The sequence below is a fragment of the Cibotium barometz genome, chromosome 23 (genome assembly GCF_041138505.1).
Source record: "Cibotium barometz isolate CiBa-2024 chromosome 23, ASM4113850v1, whole genome shotgun sequence".
Classification (NCBI taxonomy): Eukaryota; Viridiplantae; Streptophyta; class Polypodiopsida; order Cyatheales; family Cibotiaceae; genus Cibotium; species Cibotium barometz.
In genome coordinates, this window is record NC_141068.1 from 1,761,792 (window position 1) to 1,785,675 (window position 23,884).

At 48.3% G+C, this 23,884-nt stretch overlaps 2 protein-coding genes across 2 annotated transcripts in view; one reads left to right on the forward strand and one right to left on the reverse strand.

Annotated features, from left to right (window-relative positions):
- LOC147625532 (Metallo-hydrolase/oxidoreductase superfamily protein) overlaps positions 1-23,884 on the reverse strand; it is a 174,218-nt gene that overhangs the window by 83,910 nt on the left and 66,424 nt on the right.
- On the forward strand, positions 2,217-3,362 carry LOC147625533 (uncharacterized). The gene has a single exon (XM_086817035.1). The coding sequence runs from the start codon at positions 2,382-2,384 to the stop codon at positions 3,156-3,158; it is 777 nt and encodes a 258-aa protein (XP_086673161.1). The 5' UTR covers positions 2,217-2,381; the 3' UTR covers positions 3,159-3,362.

Consider the following 23,884-nt stretch of genomic DNA (forward strand, 5'->3'; position numbering starts at 1 on the left):
GCCTCGTCCATCTTCTTTTGTGTCTTTGTGATCACCTCCACCCATGAAGATGTCTTCTCTTTATGTTGCTCCTCCTCCTCTCGAATGATCCTCATTTGTTCCTTGATGGTATTCAGCTCTTCAAGAAAGGAGGGCTGAAATTTTCCATCCTCAAGATTGCTTTTTGAAGTGGCTGCCAACTCCTTTTTGAGGGCTGAGATTTCAGCTGCTTGACTCTTAGCATGCAATTTGGCCTCCACTAGTTCCTCCTTTAAAGCTGAAATCTCAGCCTCTTGCTTGGAAGATCTCTCTTCGAGCTCTTCGATTTTGTCAAATCCCTTCTCGAGTTTGGAGAGGCGGTTTATGATTGCGGTGACGGAAGAGTCGACCATCTTCTTGTTTTCTTTGATAATTGTGCCGAGCTTGTCCTCCACCTTCACGAGCTCCTCTTTAAACCCGGTCTTGGCCATGACTTTTTGCAGATTCCCACAGTCAATGAGAGAGAGAGAGAGAGAGACTTGAGCGTGTGCGTGGACTGCCTACGCACAGAGCAAGATAGATGGCAGGCAAGCACGCTGCACGTAAGTGGGTGCACACAGAGCAGGAAAGATGGCGGGCGACAGGCTGCGCACAGAGCAGAACAGATGACAGGTAGGCACACTGCGCGTAGGTGGGTGTGACAGGCGAGCAGAGGGCGCTGCGCGTAGGTGGGTGCGACAGGCGAGCAGAGGGCGCTGCGCAGGTGCCAGGCGGGCAGGCACGCTACATCACGGGCAACGTAGAGGAGAGAGTGAGAGTGAGAGAGTTGTATTAACTTCTTCAAAAGACCCAAAGGGTCTATGAGACCAAAATGATGTGTACATAGTGTCCATGAAATCTCGTCATGGATGAAATAAGAAAAAGCAATAGTAAACTAAAACTGAAAACTGAAAGCTAAGATCTCAGATTCTGAGATTATACAAAATGAGCAATCTAGATCCTACTATGCCAAGTATAGGGTACAATAAGTGATCGGATATGGATGAGCTGAATAAAAACAATCAATGCCGGGCAAGGGCCCCCATCCAAGATGTCCATCAGGGGTGATACAAGAAGGCTAGAGATGTTCATAGTCTGCTGTGAGGATGAGGCTCCTTGATGGCAGGCTAGAATCTTCTGAATCCGGGGTTGCTGAGTTGGGGGTGGTCGGGGTCCCACGGGACGAGGGCGTCTCTCTCTCTCTCTCTCTCTCTCTCTCTCTCTCTCTCTCTCTCTCTCAGGCCAGGATATGCCGAGTATGCCATGGGGAGCCAGAGACAGAGCTGCATTATATATGCCATTGTACTGCATACTATGAGATACGTGGTCGTTTCCACTGTTTATTCAGAGAGGGTTTTGGACCACTTTCCAGAGTCATGGGGTACCAGGACCAGAGGTGTTTGGGATTGTTCTTGCTTGAGCTGCGGAGACATAGAGATAGCCTGCTTAGGCGCACAAAGAGCCAGACTCAGAGGCACATTACAGACTTCTTTAGTCCAGCCATCACTGCGCCAGATGGACCACAGCAGCAGCAGGACATGGATACCGCCCACACCAGAGGTACACTGATTGATCGTGCGATTGAGCTTGGGTGGTCCAGACGCCCACGACTACGGAGGAGGGCATCCCAGCATAGACGGAGTTTGCAGCGGCGGATTCGGATTATTCTTGCGAGGCATGCGAGACACCCAGTCAGGGTGCTGACCACAGAGGATATTGAGGAGATCCGCCAGTGTCCGATGCGGCACATATTATGAGATGGAGGCACCTCCATAGTGTACCCCTCCGTCCCACATGATATTGTATCCCCTCACTATATTCCCCTCACCTCCATAGCATACCCCCCCCCCCCCCCCCCTCACTATATTCACACCCTATAAGGGTTTTTGTTTACCTTCCATTTCCAGTTTCATTTTCTAGGTGACAGTAGTATCATCTTTATTTTTCATTTTTTGGGTTTTTTTATCCAGACATTGTATCAGATCCACCATGATGTAACTTTTGGTCTCATAGGTCATTATGGCCTTTTGAAGACGTTAATATAACATTTCATTTCATTTCTCTCTCTCTCTCTCTCTCTCTCTCTCTCTCTCTCTCTCTCTCTCTCCCCGTCACTTCCTCTCTCTCTCTCTCTCTCTCCCGTCGCCGCTGCAGCAGGGCCTGCCCCTCCCGTCGCCGCTTCCTCCCCGTCACTTCCTCTCTCTCTCTCTCTCTCTCCCGTCGCCGCTGCAGCAGGGCCTGCCCCTCCCGCTGTAGTAGCAGCCCCCTCCTCTGCTCCTCTGCTCGCCCTTACCCTCTCTTGAGTAGGGTTTAAATTCAGTACCCCCCTGAGGGGGAGGGGGGGGGCTCCCTGTGGGCTATTTTCAGCACCCCCGTGATACAACATGGCCCCTAAACTGAAGTCATTTGCAACCATGGCCTCGAACCCACCCCCCCTTCCACCCCTTATCAAACCTCAATCCCCATGGGAGATCTTCATCATGGGAGAACTGAAGAAATTGCAGCAGGAGGTCTCCACCCTCAAAACTGAGCTGACACACAAGGAAACAAAGATTGCCAGTCAAGAAACAAGGATTGCTGGCCTCGAAGCTCAATTGCAGGACATCAAGAACAAGCAGGAGATTCAGGAAGCAGCCCAAGAAGCAACCCAAAAAATACAGGAAACACAACAAGAAAGCACAAAACCTCAGGTAAAATCAGAGAACTTTGTCAGTGAAGTACTGTCAGTCCTGAAAGAAAATGAAAGGGTCAAAAGCGTGGAAACTTTTGTTCGAATTGGGGGCTTGCCAGAAGATTGGTCAGTAGGTACCAACACAGATGAACAGCTAGAGGGATACATCTTGGATGTAGATATCATAAAGGAACGACTCACTAAAGTGGTACCTTTTATAGACCTTGGTGACCCAACTGACATTCAAATTAAAGGGAAACAGGCTAGGGTTCGATACTATGATATGATTGATAAGATCAAGGTAATGAAGCAGACTAAATCATTGCAAGGTACCTCGGTGTGGATTTCTGATGAGTTGACCCCACTACAACTAAAGAATAGAGCGGGGGAACTGGCCAAAGTCAGAGAAGCAAGGAAACAAGGGAAGTGGGCGGTCTATAGAGGAGGAAAAGCTATCATCAAAGATTTTAAAGGTCCACCCTCCTTTTGAAGGACATGAACTTGATACTTATACATATCTAATCACATTAAGCACATGGTGATTTTACCATTGTAACATGTAACTCTCATGAGTCATGAGAGCTTTGAAGTTAGTTTCTTTTTGATCCCACATGCACTTTTCTTTAACCGATACCCCGAAGTGGATTGTAACCAAAGATGTATTCTGATCTGTCCTATAGGTCAGCTTTGGCCTCGACAGGACGTTAATATATCTTTTCTTTCTTTCTTTCTTTCTTTCTTTCTCTCTCTCTCTCTCTCTCTCTCTCTCTCTCTCTCTCTCTCTACAGAGAGCATTTTCTTCAGCTCACAGCAGATGGTTTTGTGATCAGACCCAGTTACATGGATGTACACTTGTCTCATGCAGTACGATGTGCTATTGGTCAGATTCGCACATCCTCACACCAGCTTGAGATTGAGATGGCCGATATAGAGGTATACCAGCTGAGGCCAGGATATGCCGAGTATGCCATGGGGAGCCAGAGACAGAGCTGCATTATATATGCCATTGTACTGCATACTATGAGATACGTGGTCGTTTCCACTGTTTATTCAGAGAGGGTTTTGGACCACTTTCCAAAGTCATGGGGTACCAGGACCAGAGGTGTTTGGGATTGTTCTTGCTTGAGCTGCGGAGACATAGAGATAGCCTGCTTAGGCGCACAGAGAGCCAGACTCAGAGGCACATTACAGATTTCTTTAGTCCAGCCATCACTGCGCCAGATGGACCACAGCAGCAGCAGGACATGGATACCGCCCACACCAGGGGTACACTGATTGATCGTGCGATTGAGCTTGGTGGTCCAGACGCCCACGACTACGGAGGAGGGCATCCCAGCATAGACGGAGGTTGCAGCGGCAGATTCGGATTATTCTTGCGAGGCATGCGGGACACCCGGTCAGGGTGCTGACCACAGAGGATATTGAGGAGATCCGCCAGTGTCCGATGCGGCACATATTATGAGATGGAGGCACCTCCATAGTGTACCCCTCCGTCCCACATGATATTGTATCCCCTCACTATACTCCACTCACCTCCATAGCGTACCCCCCCCCCTCGCTATATTCCAGTTCCAGTTTCATTTTCTAGGTGCCGGTAGTATCATCTTTATTTTTCATTTTCTGGGTTTTTTATCCAGACATTGTATCAGATCCACCATGATGTAACTTTTGGTCTCATAGGTCATTATGGCCTTTTGAAGACGTTAATATAACATTTCATTTCATTTCATTTCTCTCTCTCTCGTAGACGTTAATATATCTTTCTTTCTTTCTTCTTTCTCTCTCGTGTGCATGCCCGATCTGATATGACTCCCATGGGGCCTGCTGTGCAAGGGGGCATTGTGGTATAGTATGCTGGTTACAGCATAGGATTTTTAATGAAAAATGGCTGACTGTATGGGCTGTTATTGCATGGTAATCTTCATGAGATAAAGCACTGATTATGGAGTGCTCACAGCATATGAAAACGAGCCATATGATGAGCTCATAAGCAGGTCTGAAATGCAGCTATAAGGACGACTATAGGGACTGCATCAAGTTCACTTATATGAGAAGGTGCCTACATGGGCTGCCATGCTGTTAGGTGCTGTTAATAGAGCAGAACATAGCATATGTGTGTTTTGGAGCTGGTAAACAACGCATCATCGGGCGGTAACGAGCTAGTGGAGGCGGCTGGGTGAAGGCATATCATGGGTGAGCTGCGTGAGATGGAAGTCCTGCAGATCATGGTCGTGGCAAGATCATGAGCAGGCCACTACAAGGGTTGAAAAACGTAGCACATGAGGGTGGCTATGAGAGCTAAAAAAGTATGCAATATGTGAGGTGACAGGCCTGGAGATCTTGTGAGCGCGAACAAATGATCAGAAAACAAAGATTCGTGCATGAGAAGAAAAACGCAGAGATGGTGGGGCTGTGGAAGAAAACTGCAAGGGGGAAGAACTTGGGAGGTGTTCATGACGTTGGTGATTAAAGGAGAAGCCTAGCCCTGATACCATGTTGGAAACATGGCTACGTCCAGGAGGGAGTGAGTGAGAGCGGAAAGAGAAGTGGAGAGATCAAGCCATGGTGTGAAGAAGCATAGACATGGATATGCAAGAGAGAGGGAGAAAGAAAGAAAGAAAGATATATTAAGCGTCTACTAAAGACCCAATGGGCCTATGAGACCAAAGTGATACAATAATGTCCATGGCATATCTCATCATGGAATGGAAAATAAAACTGAAAGAAAACATAAGCATAGCTATCTCACGGGGGTGATACAAAACTGTCCATGGAAACTCATCATGGAATACTAAGAACGTAGAAACATGAGAGCAACATTAGCTCCGAGTAGATGGTATACCACTCTCCAAAATATCAAGCATGGGGCTAATGAGTATGGTCGAGAGGTCTCCCTCAGCTATGTCACGTGGAAAGGTAGCTCGATGGCGGTGGAGCATGTCCTAGATCTAGAGTTGATGAGGTGATCGTGGCCGACGGGGGGCCGAGGGCGTTGGGCACGCTGGAGTGCAGAGGCTCGGTCTGAGGTAACTCCGCTCAGGCGAGGTAGTTGATGAGGTGATCGTGGCCAATGGGGGGCCGAGGGCGTTGGGCACGCTGGAGTGCAGAGGCTCGGTCCGAGGTAACTCCTCTCAGGCGAGATAGGTCCAAAGCAGCTCGTGGAGGGTCACAAGATCCACTATGTCGGTGTCCTCCACCTTCTGGGTCCGGAAGAAACTGGTGATGGTTGGCTGGCGAGGGAGGGGGCGGGGTGGCTGGGGCCAAAGCTCTCTCAAGAAGGTGTCCCTGTGTCTGCGGAGCTCAAGCATGAAGAGGCCTAGGCAACGCTGGTCCTAGAAGTCAATGATCCTAGAGAGTGGACCAAATCCCTCCACAAAATAGACAATGAAACCTCCCACGGATCTCATAGTATACTGGGCCGCGGCATATGTAATGCTCCTCCGTCTCAACCTCTGTGGCATAGTCGGCAGATCCTCTCCTCTCTGCGTCTCCGTATGAGCTTCCCGGCTCTGAAGATGCGCTTAGCTCTACCTGTCTCCACTTTGAGGCAGTGGATGAAGCCCGTATCTGGCCAATCGCAATCCACATGGCATGGGACATGTGAACACTCAAGTAGCCCGGCTGCTGGATGAATCCATCCTCAATGAGTGTGAGGAAGTGATCTCTGTAGAAGTGCATCTTCGTGGGGAGCTCCAGGGGTGTGATCCATGTGCAATGTGCGTAGAGGCTAAGAAGATCCGACCGAATAACCCGGTTGGTATCCTCGTGAGACAGCTGGAAAAAAGGGGGGTCCAAACTGTATTGAAGGGGGGGTAGGCGGTCCATGGCAGAGCCCATATACTGAGAACCAAGTGGAAACTAGTGCATACCATACTCCAGAATGCCCCTCAAGTGCTAGCTTTCTGGAGGACTCCAGGGCAAGCCTCGAGTACCTATGGGGATCCATGTGACTGATGCGATGGAGGTATGTAACTGTCTGGAAGAGTGCCTCCACTACCATCGGGGCTGCAGCAAACTCTACCTGGATAATCTGGTGTGGGACTGATGGTTTGCTGCGGATCATACACGAGAACATCATGACCTGGGGCCTCTCAACTCGCTGCCAATCCTCATCGGATAAATTTGGCCCCAGAAAGTTGCTCCATACATCAAGGCTAGCGTGGCGAGGGTGTCAGAAAGCCAGCCCTTCGTCTTGGCTCCTGGAAATGTGCTTGGAAGCACCGCCGCTCAAGTAAGCTCAAGGTTGCATATCCCCACGTCACACTGGCATGTGGGGCTGGGGAAGCATGGTAAAGCGTGGGCCACTGAAAGTGACACCAAGGTAGACATAGGATGAGACAATCTCCACAGGATCCCCTCTATATGTGAAGCTCAATCTGGATGTGACGGGGCAAGAGGTATTGAAGACCATTACCTTGGTTTTACCAAGGTTAACAGAGAGGTCCCACTGAGTGCAAAAGTCATGTAAGGCATCCAACTGTCTCTAAAACCCTTCGGCTGAATCTGAGAGGAGGACGATGTCATCTGCATAAAGTAGTATGGGGATCAATATGCCTGCCAGTGTGGGACCAGCCCCACCTAATCCATCAATGAAGCTCGAGATCTCATCAATGTAGAGGCCGAAAAGAGTGGGTGATAGAGGGCAGCCCTCTTTAACCCCAATAGTGCTGGAAATCTCCTGTGATGTACCTCCTGGGGCTCTCACTCGTCCGGTGACGGACTCATAGAGGGCGATGATGCTCCAAACCATGTCAGATGGAACTCCGATCTCCTATATATATATAGACGGTGTAAGAGGCGGGCTCGGGGTACAGTATCAAAAGCTTTGCAGAAATCCACAAAGTAGCAATAAATCCTCTGGTGTCGTGCTCTACCCTCCTTGATGATGGCACGGAGGGTGAAGATGTGGTCAAAGGTAGACTAGCTCCTCCGAAAGCCAGCCTGTCTTGAGGCTCTGCATCCCTAGCTCTCTGCAAATGAACTGAGCTCCGCCTCTAGCACTAATCCATAGTGTTTAGCCAACGTGTGGCCAATCATGATCGTCCTGTAGTTATTAGGATCAAGTGGATCGGCTTTGAGGATGGGGGTGATGATGTTGGTGGACCAAGAGGGTGGAAATCCTTCACAAAGGGCTCTATTGAACATGTAGGCTAGTAGGGGCACTAGGGTATCATGGGCATGCGAGATGTACTCGGCAGTGAGTCCCTCATGATCTTGGGCTCTGCCCATTGCATAGTCTACGAATGGCCTTGAGGACCATGCCCTTTGTGAAGAAGGTGGAGGTAGTGGGGCGGGGGTCTGGTGGTGGGGGTGGCTAATGGGGGGATATGATAGAGGAGTGTGCATAGGAGTGCCATGTGTCTAGGCAGGTGATGGTGTGCGAGGGCAATGTTCTCGGAGTTTCCTCCATGCCTCTTTGCAGTTCGGCCCTAAGAAAAGTCAGTATAACTCATCCTCTTTCCGAGCATAGAACTCCCGTTTCTTGCGTCCGGTGAGCCGTTGAGAAATCCGTTGCGCTTGGCACTTCGTGATTTGCACAATCCGTACCTCATGCTTAAGACAGGAGCGTGTGGCCTGACATTCGTCATCATACCAACAGTTCTGGGGAATGGAACCGCAAGGTGGCTTGGCGGTAGACCGCTGCGTGCAGATGAACGAAGCTGTGGCAGATGTGTGAAGTATGGTAGTGAGTTGTGTTGTGAGGGTGGATAGGGGGACAGTAGGTTCCACATCCTGGAGTTGGTGGTAGATGTGGTTGGAGTAAACAAGGTCAAGCTTGTGATCAAAGAGGACCTGAGTGTAATGTGAGATGGGGGGGGGGTGCTGGAGGAACGGCTGGTGTGCAGGTAAGAGTGAAAGAGAGGTAGTAGGCATGATCAGCTTCAAAAGGGGTGGGCGGAATGGAGAAGTCTGGGATAAAGGTGTGCCAAAGCCGGAGATCCCATAAGGTAGTCCACAATGCTAGTACCTCCTGAGTGAGGGAAGGAGGTGAGGGCGTCGGAGAAAGGCCATTGGGACATCTCGTTATAGATAACGAGACCATGTGCAGCTCCCAGCTCTAAGAAATATCTCCCATACACAGTGACCTCCTCACGGTCCTGTGATGATCGCTGCAGCCTTGTGTCAGTGATGTCCAGCTCCTGCGGTCTGATAGGGTCGTCTAGATCGAGTAGTGAGACCTGTTGACTTCCCGTCCTGGCGTTGAAATCCCCAAGTAGGACTTCCCCCAACTGTGAGAACTCCATGATACCTCATATAATGGTAAGTACGGTGACTGGCCATGCTGTGCGGCGTAAGGGGAGTGGCGTGGTGCAAAATAACACAAAGAAATGTGGATGACTATGTCACTGCTAAGCTGTAGCCGCGCACCGAAAGATATCATGCATCTTCGTCCTTCCTGACGATGCTGAGAATCTGCCAGAGATGGGATCTAAAAAGGATAGCTACCCCCCAGAGCCACGTACTCCTCCTGGTGTGCAGGTCTCGTCTCGAAAAGCTGACTCCCACTCATACCCGGCTATGGATGGTAAGACCCTCTCAGGGCTCTGATGAGTCTCTGTATAAAAAATGACATCCCTGCCTGTGATGAGAATCTCGCTCAAGCCTCCTGGATTCGACCACAGCATGCCATTGCAGTTCCATACTGCCAACCCCAGGTGTTTGGTCTCATAGACCCCGCGTCCCTATTTGGGACGGCGCTCAGTGATAATGACTCTACCATCTCTATAGATAGCCCACTTGCCTGCTCTGTGGACCTCATAAACAGTCACCATCGCCTCACGCCGGTGTGCCACTTGTGTTGGAGTGAGATCATCTCCCATGTATACATGTGTGCCCTTGAGGGCAGCTCGCCTTTCTAAGAAGGCCTGTTTGCTGGTGGCATCAGGGAATCTAATGATGAGGGGTTGCTCTTGTGTCATATCCTTTCCTACCCTCCATGTATCTGCAAAGGGGGGGGCGGTCCTGTCCACTCCTAGCATTTGGCAAAGTGTCATGGCATCCTCCTTTGGGGAAGCCCCCGCCTGTAGCCCCCGTACTCGCACATGGAGGGCCCTATCCTTCCTGCGTTTCTCCTCCCGTGAGTCTCATGTATGATGCTCTGCCGGGGTTTGTGCTTCTTCACCACCTCCACCCAATCTTTCTTAGTGGTCTGCTGTTCTTCCCGCAGCTTATCACTCGCAGCTTTCAACTGCTCCAAGTCAGTCCTTAGACCCTCCTGAATATTCAATTCCCCTTCCTCCACTGTATGGTCCTTGACCGTAGCCTTTAGGGCTTCCATTTCTGCCCGGAGTTCCCCTATCATTGTGGCAGCTTCTGGCATGAAATGAAATATTAACGTCTCTAAGAGGCCATAATGGGCTATGAGACCAAAACTGAGAGTACATCTGAAGTTGGTGTCTCATCAAAGAGAACAACTAAATGAAACTGAAAAGTACAATAAATTGATTGTCTTACAGTTATAAGAACTCTAAGTAAGACTCCTAGATGATACTGAGTAGAAAATACTGGAAAATGTATATCAAGTAGATCCATGTATGCTGATCACTTTAAGTGCTGCCCTCTCAGATCAAATATCTCCGCCATGGGTCTATCTAGAATGGAGAGGTCGTAGAAGCAAGGTAGGCGCCTCCAATGCCAAGCAATAATGGCTCTGATCTGGCGATGGTGAGAATGCCGTGGTCGGGATCCTCGTGGGCGTGGCCGACGAGCACGACATAAGATGACTGCACTAGCAGTGGTGACTCCCTGGGAGCGTGGCCGGTGCCCTGATCGCCTGATCGAGGAGGTACTAGGAGGTGTGGGCTAGGTTGCTGGTGCCGAAGAAATATAACTCAAGTGAGAGAGATTGCACATGAACACAATGATTGTATTATGAATGATAATACTCACACCATGTACAATGGGCACTAAGGCCTTATCTTCTGAGCCTTACGAAGAGGTGGTTCACACCTAGAGTGTTCAAACTTCACACCAAAAGACTCAATAACCCCTTCACACTACGGAGACTCTGACTATTCAAAGGACACCATTTCGAGAACAAGTACTTGGACTGGGAGGTGTTAGTTCTTTCCGTGAGTGGTCAAGATCCTTGGCATTAGCTGGACTTTGGCCACAGCCTCTGTTTTTCCAAATCTGATAGGAGGATGCATGGACCAAAACCTCCGCCACATTGACAGGTTCTATGTGAATGAGTGGGCTTGCAGTGGAGAGGGTACGCTTGGTATTTTAGCTAGCACCACGTTATGAGATCGCGCCCCATTTATCCTGCATCTGGATGACCCATAGAGAGACTAGAGCGGCAACAGAGTGTTCGCATCCCACAGAAGCTTGCTTTGGGACTCGGGGATTGTAGGAGGATAGAGGAGATTTGGGAGGCTTTACCTCCTTGGAGGATCTAGACCCCTCCAAGGAGGCCACAACAGTGCAAGCGGTCTCCATGTGGGCTCCTACCCACGGGCTATCAAGGGTCTCGGCAGTAAACAGAGGTAAGGTTGCGGCAGAGGCCTCTTTCTCACTCTCTAAGACCTATGAGCCTCTCCTGGGTTGCTGAGTGGAGGAACTGGCAGACCTCTTCAAGGGCACGGTCCAAGGTCGATATGGCATCCTGGGGGGGAGAAGAAATAGATGGCCCAAATCTCCTGAATCCTCCTAACTATGGCACGCTTTTGGAGGAGGAGGTTAGGGATCCTCGCTAACTGCTGACGGTCTCGGTGCCATGGGTCTGCCAAATGAGTAATCACTAGGGCATGGACTGAAAAGTGGTGCCGATGAGAATGCCCACCATGCCGTCTCTATCACACACCCACTCATCTACATAGAAGCGATCCAAGCAAGAAAGGGTAGGGCTGTCCAACTCGCACTTAGATCAGGAGAAGGTGAGGCTATGGGGCATCTGATCAAATTCTAGAAAGGGTAGCGCTGTCCATACGGCAATAACATGGGGAGAAGGCAAGGCTATGGCAGGTACCAGGTGTCCTGGTCTCTTACGTGGAAGGTAAGCTCCTCCCAAGCAACGCACTCAGGCCCTACGTGGGAACTACGTTGCCCCCGCGGCACTACCCTAGGTCCTCTAGAATGTTGAGGTCGCCTCCTATGCACCCCTCAATCCAAAAGGCAGTGTGGTCCATAGCCCAATTGGGAGTGTAAATGTTGAGGAGGAAAAACCGGGCAACCGAGCCTCCCCAACCTTAAGAATCAGCCATTATGCACGTCCAAAGATAATCGTGCCTGTGTCCACCACCTATAAAGCCAAGCGCTCTCCAACTGAGATGTTGACTCCACCCTGGTTCCCCATGGACCCAATAGTAGCGGACTCGTAGTTGTGGCTCCTGCCTAGAAGAATCTTCCCAAAATGATGGGTAGGGCTGGTGGGGGTGCTCTTGGATCATAAGTATGTCAATGGTGCCCCACACTGTCACCAGCACGCACATTTCCTAGTATGAAAAGGGGTCTGAGGGACTCCAAAACACCTAAATATTTGCAAGGTAACCAACTTTGAGAACGGGGCATTATCCAATACAAAGGATCAAGCACCCGAAGCTTGCTCCAAGAGGGTCTATGGATGTACTTTTGTTGCTCGAACACAAATTGGATAGATCTCAGTGTGGCAAAATTGGTAAGATGCTTTCTGGCACACCTTTTGGTCCTCGGCAGTTGGGACTAGAGGGGGTGTTTGCATTTCAATGGCACCATCTGTTATGCCTCATGTTATTGGACACGGTGTTATCATCCCTGCTAGAGCGCAGTGGATCTTGATCATGCATGAGGGTCACAAATTGGGAATCTTCAATATCTATACACCTAACGTGAGAGGTGAAAGGGTGGCCTTTTGGGACACCATTACAAATGTCATTGCCCAGGTTGAGCATTGGATAGTGGGAGGAGATTTTAATATGGTTGAGCAACCTTCTGACAAGAAGGGTGGACACGAAGGGGTTTACACCCTTTGGAGCGAACCTCATGGGAGAGGTTCACACTTTCTTTTTTTGGCAGGGATTGCTGGACTGAGGATGACTTCCAGAGAAGGCCAAATTCCTTATCTTTCTCTTGGCATAACCGCAAAAGCGGGGATGAGAGCATCTTTGCACGTCTGGACAGGTTTTATGTGGATAATTGGTCCTTGGACAGAGGAGGCACAATTGCTATTATGCCTGGAACCACCAAATCCAATCATTGCCCTGTCGTTTTGTGTCTCAGGGAGCCTGGGGCTCGCTCGGCCTCTCCCCGTGTCCGTATCCCTGACTCTCTTTATCTAGATGCTGACATCTCCCTTGAGATCAGAGAAATATGGAGATCTTGTGACGGTCCTGATCCTCGTCATAATATTGCGCTAGCTCTTGAGAGGACCAGCCATCATTATCAAAGCACTGCCTTATCCAAGAAGGAGGAGGCTCTGGACAAGGAGAGAGCTATTAGGCATAGGATTGCTGCTCTTCAGAGGGAACGTGAAAAGCATCCACATGCGCCTTGGATTACAGACCTCTTGACCACAGTTAGAGCAGAGTTGCAGTTGGCCATGGACAGGAGGGCTGAGTTCGCGTTTCATGCGAACGAGGCTTTTTGGACTCAGATGGGTGGCAGATGCAACAAAGAGTTTTTTTTAGCACACATGCCTTCCCATAGCAGGGATTCTGTGAGGTACTTGCAGGATTCACAGGGTGAGGTTCAGATTGAGCCTGATAAGGTGAGAGGTATTGCTTCACATTTTTATCGGTCTTTGTTGATTGCAGAGGTGCCCTCTCCTCAGAGTGATGTGGCACGGCAGAAAGTTTGGGAGTGCATGCCCAGGCTCATTACAGATGCTATGTGTTCTTCCCTGGATGCCCCTTTCTCGAAGGATGAATTCCTTCATGCATTGCATGCTCTTTCCAGTGGTTCATGCCCAGGGGATGATGGTCTTTCTCCCGCCTTCTTTATTCTTTTTTGGGATCATATTGGAGATGCTATCGCTGTTGCCCTTCAGGAAATGTGGTTGTCGGGTATGATGCCGCCATACCTCACGGAGGGGCTGATTCACCTTATCCCCAAGAGTGGGGACAAGACTGACATCAAGCAATGGAGGCCCATCACCCTCCTTGGATCTGCATATAAAATCTTAGCTAAAGCCTTGAGTATAAGGTTGCAGCCGATTCTCCAAAGGACTATCCATGATACACAGAATGGGTTCCTCCAAGGAAGGAGTATATTTGATAACATCTTTTCTTTCTGGGAAGCTATCGAGTGGGCAAAGTCTAGTCAGCAACCTCTTGCCATTCTTTTGCTTGATTTTGAAAAAGCTTATGACAGAGTGGATTGGGATTTTGGAGGGCACTATGGCACACATGGGGTTTTCCCAAAACTCGATCAGAGGGGTGTCCTACCTATACAACGAGGCTCATAGCACTGTTTTAGCTTGTCGGGGGCACGGTGAGCGTTTTCAGATTTCCCGTTCAGTGAGGCAGGGCTGTCCCCTCGCCCCTTTACTGTACCTCATTGTAGCTGAGGCTATGAGCAGGTTTCTTCGGGCTGCCCCTAGTGTTGTGGCTCTCAAGCTGCCTTTATGCACGGAGGAAGAGTTTTTGGACTTTGAGTTAGCAGATGGTACGGCGTTGTTCCTTGAAGCTTCACATGCTTGTTTATGTGCTTTCCGGACACTTTGGAGGCCTTTTGTTTGGCAGCAGGAGCTACTATCAATTGGCGTAAGTCAGTTGGTTTTTGGATCAGTGATTCTCCTCTTGTAGATTGGGGTACAGAATGTTGGTTTTACTTGGATTGAGAGAGGATGCTCTGCCAGATACCTTGGTTGTCAGATGGGCGTTGACATCTCCCCTGCACAACAGTTTGCTCCAGTGCTCTTAAGCATTAAAAGCAAACTTCATCACTGGAGTGAAGGAAGCTTGACTTGGCCTCTAGAGCTTTGGTGGTTAACCAAGTTTTGCTAGCCACGGCTTGGTTTATCGCTTCGTGCTGGATTTTTCATAAGGGCTGCATTGGCCAGCTTCGTCGCCTTATTCGGAACTTTCTTTGGTCAGGGCTTGATGGAAATGCACACACCAGGGCCAGAGTTGCTTGGGAAACCATTATCAGGCCTAAGCAGGAAGGGGGATTGAATATCATTGACCTTGAGGTGCAATGTAAGGCTTTGCTTTGTAAGCTTTCCTTAGGGGCTTTCTTTCAGGCACTGAGCCGTGGAAGGACTTTCTCATCCAGCAGATCACGAAGTGTGTCCACGGAGGTGATTGGACTCTCAGCTCACGCTTTATTTTTTCGGATGCAATTCACCGCTCCCCTTCATCCCCCCTGGTTAGGTCCCTCCTACAGGCCTGGGACTGCCTGAGGAGTTTTTTGGTACACATCCCCCCGCGTTCAGCAGCGGAGGAAGCTAACCGGCAGCCCATTCTATGGAATGATTTGATCTTAGATGTGCATGGTAGGCCTCTTGGGGCAGCTATGCATATTCTTTGGGTTGGCTGGAGACCCTATGCCCCATAGTGTTGGCTTGGAAGAGGCTTTAGAGCCTCACCGAGGTGCAGAGATTGGATTTCACGCAGCATTTGAGAGGCTCTAGCCGGAGGATTGCACGGATTGATGCAGCCATTCCCAACCACTGGATTACTGGATCTTTGTTGGAAGGCCATCATCATTCTTGGTTTGGGGTTTTTTCTGGGACAAGTGTTCCTCTTCAGGTTATGGGTCTCCCCTTGCCTAGGGAGGATGATGTACCAGTCTTTTTTCTATACAGGATGGATGGCCGCTGGAGAGATGTGACGTGCAGGACCTTATTGAGGGCCCCCAGATTCGTCCAGTCAGAGTTGTTGGCACGTTAGGGAAGCACGTCTTTGATGACCCCCGCCCCCCCCCCCCCCCCCCCCCCCCCCCCCCCCCCCCTGCGGGATGATCACAGAGAGTGTTAGCCTTTGGTTGTATGGTGGTTGCCCTATCAGACATTTGCATTGGGACCCCGGTGAGTGAGAGTGGAAGGATGCTTGTAACCCTTTGAAAAGCATACCTTTTTTCAGTTATACGGTGCAGAAGGCCAGACATCTTATCTTGGGACACATTCAGAGTGTCACTACTCTTAGACCCCATTGGGAATCTTACGGCATTTCAACTGACATTCAGAGGGTATTTTGGCGGAGATTGTGGCATTCTTATAGGAAGCCACTGATTTCCTCCTTTATCTGGGTTTCTCTTCATGGTGGTCTAGCCACCAATCAGTGGAGGTTTGTTACTGGTGCTTGCCCAGCATGCCCTAGATGTGCAGGAGTTTCGGAGTCAGTTTACCATTGTTTATGGGAATGCAAGGAAGCACAGAGGGTTTGGCCTGCGATTGCACACCTCTTTGGTAGGATTAAGAGGGATGCTATCATTTCTTTTGGTTCTATCATTTGGTTGACACAGTCTGGGCCTCAGCTGAGATTCGAGGGGACTGACTGGAGCTTGGCCATTATGGTTAGGCAAGGAGTTGCTTAGCAGTGTTGTCTTCAAGATTTTCCAAATATATAACTTGGAGCCCCCTCTCTTCATTTGAGCAAGCTCTACTACTACAAACTAGCCTCTACCATGTTGGCAACTCTTCTCCATTATTGGTGATTCTCTGTGTGAAAATGGTATTTATCCAGCCCTAAAAAGGGGAATTTTTTGGATTTTATTGGCTTTATTTCATGTTTTTTGGGTCTTGCTGCTGGCCGATAGCCCCTAGCTTGGCCGACCAGCAGCCCCACATATTATATATAGTTTTGCCTCATCACCACATCATTCCGTACCACTTCATTGCACACATCCGGTACCACATCATGATCTGCTACTGCTGCTGCCGGCGCCTACACTGCATCTGATTCATCATCCTCACCTGTCAGCTCCAGCACATCAGCGTTTCATATCAGTTCGTGGGACAGCAGCCCTCTCTGCTACATTAGAGCATACCATCATTTTATCTCATCTCATGGGATAGCAACCCTCTCTGCTACATACAACACCTCAACATTTTATCTTTAGTTCATGGGACAACAGTCCTCTCTACTACACAGTATAGCACCTCAGCGTTTTATCATCAATACATACCTTGGGACAGCAGCCCACTCTTTGCTACAGTTTATCATCATTTTTCTTGTACAGTTTACCTTGGGACAACACCCCACTCTCTGCTCACCATCTCACACCACTCGAGACAGCAGCCCTCTCTGCTCCTCTCCATCCCTCAAGTATTGCAGCACCCTTGATACCAAAGATTGCACCACTTCCACCACTTGGGACGGCAACCCTCTCTGCTCCTCACCACCACTCAGGTATTGCAACACCCTTGTCACCAGAGCTTGCACCACCACCACTCGGGACGGAAGCCCTCTTTGCTCCTCACCACCACTTAGGTATTGGAGCACCCTTGTCACGAGAGCTTGCACCACCACCACTCGGGACGGCAGCCCTCTCTGCTCTTCATCACCCTTCAAGTACCACAGCACCCTTATCACTAGAGCCTGCATCATCATCGACATCATCATCACTTCACCTTTTGTTGCACACTACCACCTCGGAGTGCCTCTGCATCCATAGACGCGAGACTTAGACACAGACCACCTCTCGGAGTGCCTTTGCCTCACAATGACGTGGGCCTTCGTCATTGACTGTGCTTCAGCTCTGACATCATCTTTGCTTTTGCACCGATCTTCTACTCAGAGTCTCCTCAGAGGGCTCTTGTACATATTTTCACTCACCATCATATATACACTCGTGATCTCTCGTACATCTGGTCCTTTCGTCCTTTTGCCCTCACATGGTATTACAGATATCATGAGCAAAGGGATTGAAGACCTTGAGAGCACACAGCATGGATCATCTACCCGCATTCCCGGAGGACCGATTTTTCTCAGCAGAAATTGATTCTCCAAACTCTGATCTGGACCACACAAGGAATGGGACTTCTTACTCAGAGGAGAGCCCCATTCAAGATCTTACCTTGGGAGACGATCAACCCATCTACATCAACTCACCTTCACTACCTTTGCCATCACGATCTCCCTCTCTGACTTTATTAGACTTTGCTTCCAGTGGGGGATACATTCCTTCTGCTAGTGTGTCAATGTGGGACCCTCGCATCCATCATCTTCTCTCACCTTCTCTTATGGTCCCCTTTTTGGCCTGAGGGGGTGTGTGAAAATGGTATTTATCCAACCCTAAAAAGGGGAATTTTTTGGATTTTACTCGCTTTATTTCATGTTTTTTGGGTCTTGTTGCTTGCCAACAGCCCCTCGCTTGGCCGACCAGCAGCCCCACATATTAGATATAGTTTTGCCTCATCACCACATCATTCCATACCACTTCATTGCACACATCCGGTACCACATCATGATCTGCTGCTGCTGCTTCTATTGCTGCCAGCGCCTACACTGCATCTGATTCATCATCCTCGCCTGTCAGCTCCAGCACATCAACGTTTCATATCAGTTCATGGGACAACAGCCCTCTCTGCTACAGTAGAGCATACCATCGTTTTATCTCAGCTCATGGGACAGCAGTCCTCTCTGCTACATACAGCACCTCAACATTTTTATCTTCAGTTTATGGGACAGCATCCCTCTCTGCTATACAGTACAGCACCTCGGCGTTTTATCATCAGTACATACCTTGGAACAGAAGCCCACTCTCTGCTACAGTTTATCATCGTTTTTCTTCTACAGTTTACCTTGGGACAGCAGCCCACTCTTTGCTCACCATCTCACACCACTCGGGACGGCAGCCCTCTGCTCCTCTCCATTCCTCGGGTATTGCAGCACCATTGTCACCAGAGCTTGCACCACTTCCACCACTCGGGACGGCAACCCTCTTTGCTCCTCACCACCACTTAGGTATTGCAGCACCCTTGTCACCAAAGCTTGCACCACCACCACTCGGGACGGAAGCCCTCTCTGCTCTTCATCACCCTTCAGGTACCGCAACACCCTTGTCACCAGAGTCTGCATCATCATCGATATCATCATTTCTTCACCTTCCGTTGCACACTACCACCTCAAAGTGCCTCTGCATCGACATGAGCCTTCAACACCGACCACCTCTTGAAGTGCCTTTGTCTCACATAGACGGGAGCCTTTGTCATCGACCGTGCTTCACCTTTGACGTCATCTTTGCTTTTGCACCGGTCTTCTACTCAGAGTCTCCTCACATCAGAGGGCTCTTGTACATATTTTCACTCACCATCATATATACACTCACTCACCCAATTCATGCTGTGTTTTTTTGCTTTGATCTCTCGTACATCTGGTCCTTTCGTCCTTTTTCCCTCACATTCTCTACTCCAAGGTTATGGCTCTCTATCACTGCTACACGCTGCCCTAATGCAAGTTGCTCTCTTTCTCTCTCTCCAGTTTCATTTTCTAGGTGCCAGTAGTATCATCTTTATTTTTCATTTTCTGGTTTTTTATCCAGACATTGTATCATATCCACCATGATGTAACTTTTTGGTCTCATAGGTCATTATGGCCTTTTGAAGACGTTAATATAAAATTTCATTTCATTTCTCCCAGGCTCCCCATGAACTATACCAACTGTTGGGGACTGTTTTGAACGCTTCCATCACCAAGAAATATTGAAGGCAAGGGTATTTAATCATTGTGTTATGATTTTCAGTAATTGGGCATGTAGTTGACCCATCGGGCACTTGCTATTGCCATGGGGTATTGTATTTGCCATATGGGTTTATGGACAGCTTTATGGGCTTATGATTAAGTCATTTGGGTTCATGGACAGCTTTATGGGCTTATGATTCAGCCATATGCGTACATGGACAAGTGTCTGGGCTTATGATTCAGTCATATGGGTTTATGGACAGCTATGTGGGTTATTAGTGATTGAAAAGCCTGGTATCCATGGTATACATCATTATCATAAGGATTTATGGCTCCCTTCACTCGAATGTATTGGATTCATGGAGCGCATGACAACTCATGGATCGAGGATTTTTCTATGGATTTCTATTGGCGGCCGAAATGCTTGTAAAACTATTGGTGTGGCCGAAATGCCTATAAACTATGTGTAGCAAAAATGTTTATGGAGCACCAGGATATCTATGTCTGTGGGTGATTCTTATCTTATGTTACACACTTGAGCCCACCTCTTCTCAAACGAGTGTAATTAGAGTACCAACATGGAGTGCGAGTGGTAGAGTGGACATGGCGCCTAGTTGGCATGTGGACACGACATTTGGTTGGTAGGGGACTTATGTCTACACCAAGGGTCATGTGGATTGACACCTTGTTGGTAGAGGACTTATGTCTACGCCAAGCATCATGTAGACTAACACCTTGTCGGCAAGGGACTATGTCTCCGCCAAGTGTCAGTAGACCGGACTCTAGTATGCAGGGGATTTGATGCTTGCACTCAGATCCAATTGACGTTCTACATCCGCGTGCATGGTCGATTGGTCTTCTATTTCTCGGCCTTGTATTCGCATGTGTAAGCATGGAAACCAGTGGAGAGTAGCATACGTTTGACATGACACTCGAGATTGGGGAACAAGGGACTTCTCCTTAGAGTTGGCTTGGAGTATGGACAAAAAGATATTATTGAGTATTCGTATTATGGAGACTCATTAGTATCACCCCTTTAATTGGGGCATGGTCATGATATCTCCATTTCTTGGACTGATTTGTATCGCCCATTTATTTGGGACATGATTATGATATCTGGACATATGCGATTGTTTTGTTTCATCCATTTATTTGGGACATGGTTATGATATTACGGGAGTGTTTTGTCTCACCCATTTATTTGGTACATGGTTATGATATTTGGAATTATGGGACTGATTTGTCTCACCCGTTTATTCGGGACATGAATTTGATATTGGTATTATGGATACTTATTTAGTCTTGCCCATTGATTTGGGACATGGCTGTATTGGATTTATGAGATTGTCTTATCTCTCCCAGTTGATGGGGCAAGATTATATCTTGGATATATGGCTTGAAGCTCAAAAATGCCGATAACTTTTAAGAAGCTTGGGATGATGTCACCAGCCTGGACATTTCCCAGTATGAAAGGGGTCTGAGAGACTCCATGATGTATAAATATTTGGAAAGTACAAGCTTTGGGAATGGGGGATTATCCACTACAAAAGATCAAGTGCCTCAGGTTGCTTTAGGCACCTAAGAAAGATCAGCATAAGGGGTCAGATTGGACTCATGGGTGTCCAACTCCTAGCAATGAAATACTTCAAGGATCACACAAATGGGCATTGGAGCTCAAGTGTCAAGTGGAGAGCATATATAGAGAGCTCCCGAGGATTTGCGAGAGATCTAGCTTTGAAACATGGTTCTACATGATGCTCACATACAATTTTAATAAGGTGAAATACAAAGGATCACACCTAAAATTTAGGAGAGTTAGTATTTTTGGACAACCCCCGATGGAGATTTTGTTTGCGTCATTAGGTCCATAAGCTAAGCAAATGGAGGGGACTTGCGAAAGAACCTTTGAGAGAAGGTGTACAAGTTGAGATATTTTTAGAGATAAAGTTTATAGGTGGGAACCATCTCTTCAATTGGGAAATGTGACACGACATTGGATCAAAGTGAGACAAGTGGCCTCACACTTGTCACCTCAGCTCTCCACTTATCATTATAGCTTTTACTTGTAACTCTAGTTCATGATAGCCTCAAATCTATAAATTGGAGCCCTCTCTCTTCATTTGAGCAAGCTCTATTGATACAAACTAGCCTCTACCAAGTTGGCAACTCTTCTCTATTCTTGGTGATTCTCTACTCCAAGAATATGGTCCTCTATCACCACTTTAGGCTTCCCTAATGCTGGCTGCTCTCTTTCTCACTCTCTCGAAGGCTGCTCATTGTAGTACGATTTTCAAGAAATTGGGCATTTGTCTTCTTAATCAGTTATATATGGACATCCATTGGGCACTTGCTACAGCAGTTGGGCATGTATTTGAGTCATGCTATTGCAATGGGGTATTATATCTCAGCCATATGGGTTCATGAATAGCTCTATGGGCCTATGACTCAGCCATATAGCCTTATGGACGTAAAGACAAACATAATTTCCATTGGGGATTGTCCAAAAATAGTAACAATCCTAGATTTCAGGAGTGTGATCCTTTGTATTTCACCTTACAAGAAATGTATGTGAGCACCATGTAGAAATCATGTTTCTTTCTTCTTCTTCTTTTTTTCGGAGAAGAGTTCTATTAAGTATGAAAAAATATACAAAAGGGAGATTTCAAACCAAACTAGGTGGAGATCTCAACCAATCGGGTGCCTTGTGTTGCCAACAAGGTCCCATTTGAGTGGAAATGAAGAATAGACCATGATCCCACTCTCATAAACTCGCCGCGCTTTCTCTCTGCGGCCCTCGAAGATCCCTGGATTTTGGCCCAAGTTTCCATAAGGGTATGGATAATATCACTCCAAATCCTACAAAGACACTGTGTGTCCAAGACAATAGTGCCCTCTATGGCCTGAGTGCATCTAGCCTATCAGACGTGCCAGGTTGTAATACTAGCAATAATCTCCCATGCACTATCCAATCTCTGTGCCTGCGGGGCGTATCCTGAATCTGGCAAATCCTGAAGGCAACCCCGCTGAGCAACTCCTTGCTTGATCAAAATGATGTGACTCCTGTCGTCCACCTCATACCTACGCTGGGGGTAATACCTAAGCTGGGAGTCGATTGAGTCAACCAAATGATAGCACCAAAAAATATGTAGGCATCCTAACTAATCCTGCCAAATAGGTGTGCTATCACAGTCAAAATCCTATGTGCTTCTCTGCATTCCCATAGGCAATGATAAATTGTCTTTGAAGCTCTTGCACATCTCGGGCAAGTTGGGCTAACACCAATAACCGATCTCCATTGGTCGGTGGCCAGCCCACCATGTAGTGAAATCCAAAAGAATGAGGAGATTTGTGCCTTCCTATAAGAGTGCCATAGCCTTCGCCAGAACCTCCTCTGAATGTCAGAGGTAATACCAGAGGTCTAAGGGTAGGGACTCTATAAATCTGTCCCAAGACAAGCTGCCTGGCATTCCTCACAGTGTAGCTATAGAAAGGCAAACTTTTCATCGGATTGGTGGCATCCCTCCATTCCCACTCACCGAGATCCCAAGGCAAATGTTTGATAGGGCATCCACCAAACAGCCAAAGGCAAGAAGCATCTGTGATCATCTCTAGGGGGGGGGGAGGGGGAGGGGGGTCAATATAGAAGTGCTTCCCTGCTCTAACAACAACTCTCACGGGCCGAACCACCGGGCCCTCAACCATATCCTACACCACACATTTCTCCAATTGCCACCCATCGTGAACAGAAAAGAAAAATGGTACCTCACCCTTCCCTGGCAAGGGGAGACCCATAATCTGCAGAGGAACTCCGGTCCCATAAAAAACCCCAAACCACAAGTGAGGATATCCATCCAGAAAGGCCCATGTAACCCAATGGTTGGGTATGGCTGCATCAATTTGCATAATCTTCCGACTAGCTCCCCTCAAGTGCTGAGTAAGGCCAACCCTTTGATCCTCTGTGAGGCTCTTAAAACTCTTAAACTCCAAGACAACAAAAAAACATCTCCCAAGCAGCCCAATGGATATGTGTGGCAACGCCAAGAGATCTACCATGCTGATCCATAATCAAATCATTCCACAAAATGGGCTGTCTGTAAGCCTCCTCAACTGACCGAGGAGGTATATGAACTAGAAAACTTCTCATGCACTCCCACGCCTGAAGAAGGGACCTAACCAGAGGGGAGGAGGGGGGGCGGTGATTTGCCTCAAAAAAGATGAACTGTGAGCTATAGAGCGAGTCGCCACCCCTGCCTGGAGTGCATCTCAGAACCTATTGCATGAGAAAGTCCTTCCAAGGCTCAGTGCTAGGAAGAAATCCTCAGACCATCAACTTGCAAAGCAACGCCTTACACTGCACCTCTGGGTCAATGATATTCAATCCCCCCTCATGCTTAGGTTTGATAATGGTTTCCAAGCAATTCTAGCCCGGCCAACCTTGACCACAAAAAGTTCCTAATGAAGCGGCGAAGTTGGCCAATGCATCCTCTATGAAAAACCCAACACGAGATGATGAACCAGGCCATGGCCAACAGCACTTGGTTAACCACCAACACTCTGGATGCTAGATCAAGCTTCCTGCTGCTCCAATGCTGAAGTTTGCTCTTAAAGCTAATGAGTACAAGTGCAAACTGATGTGCTGGGGAAATGTCAATGCCAACCTCAGAGCCAAGGTACC

Bases quoted from the DNA above. Each gene is read 5' to 3' on its own strand.
- LOC147625533 (XM_086817035.1), top strand. From the start codon at position 2,382: ATGGCCCCTAAACTGAAGTCATTTGCAACCATGGCCTCGAACCCACCC.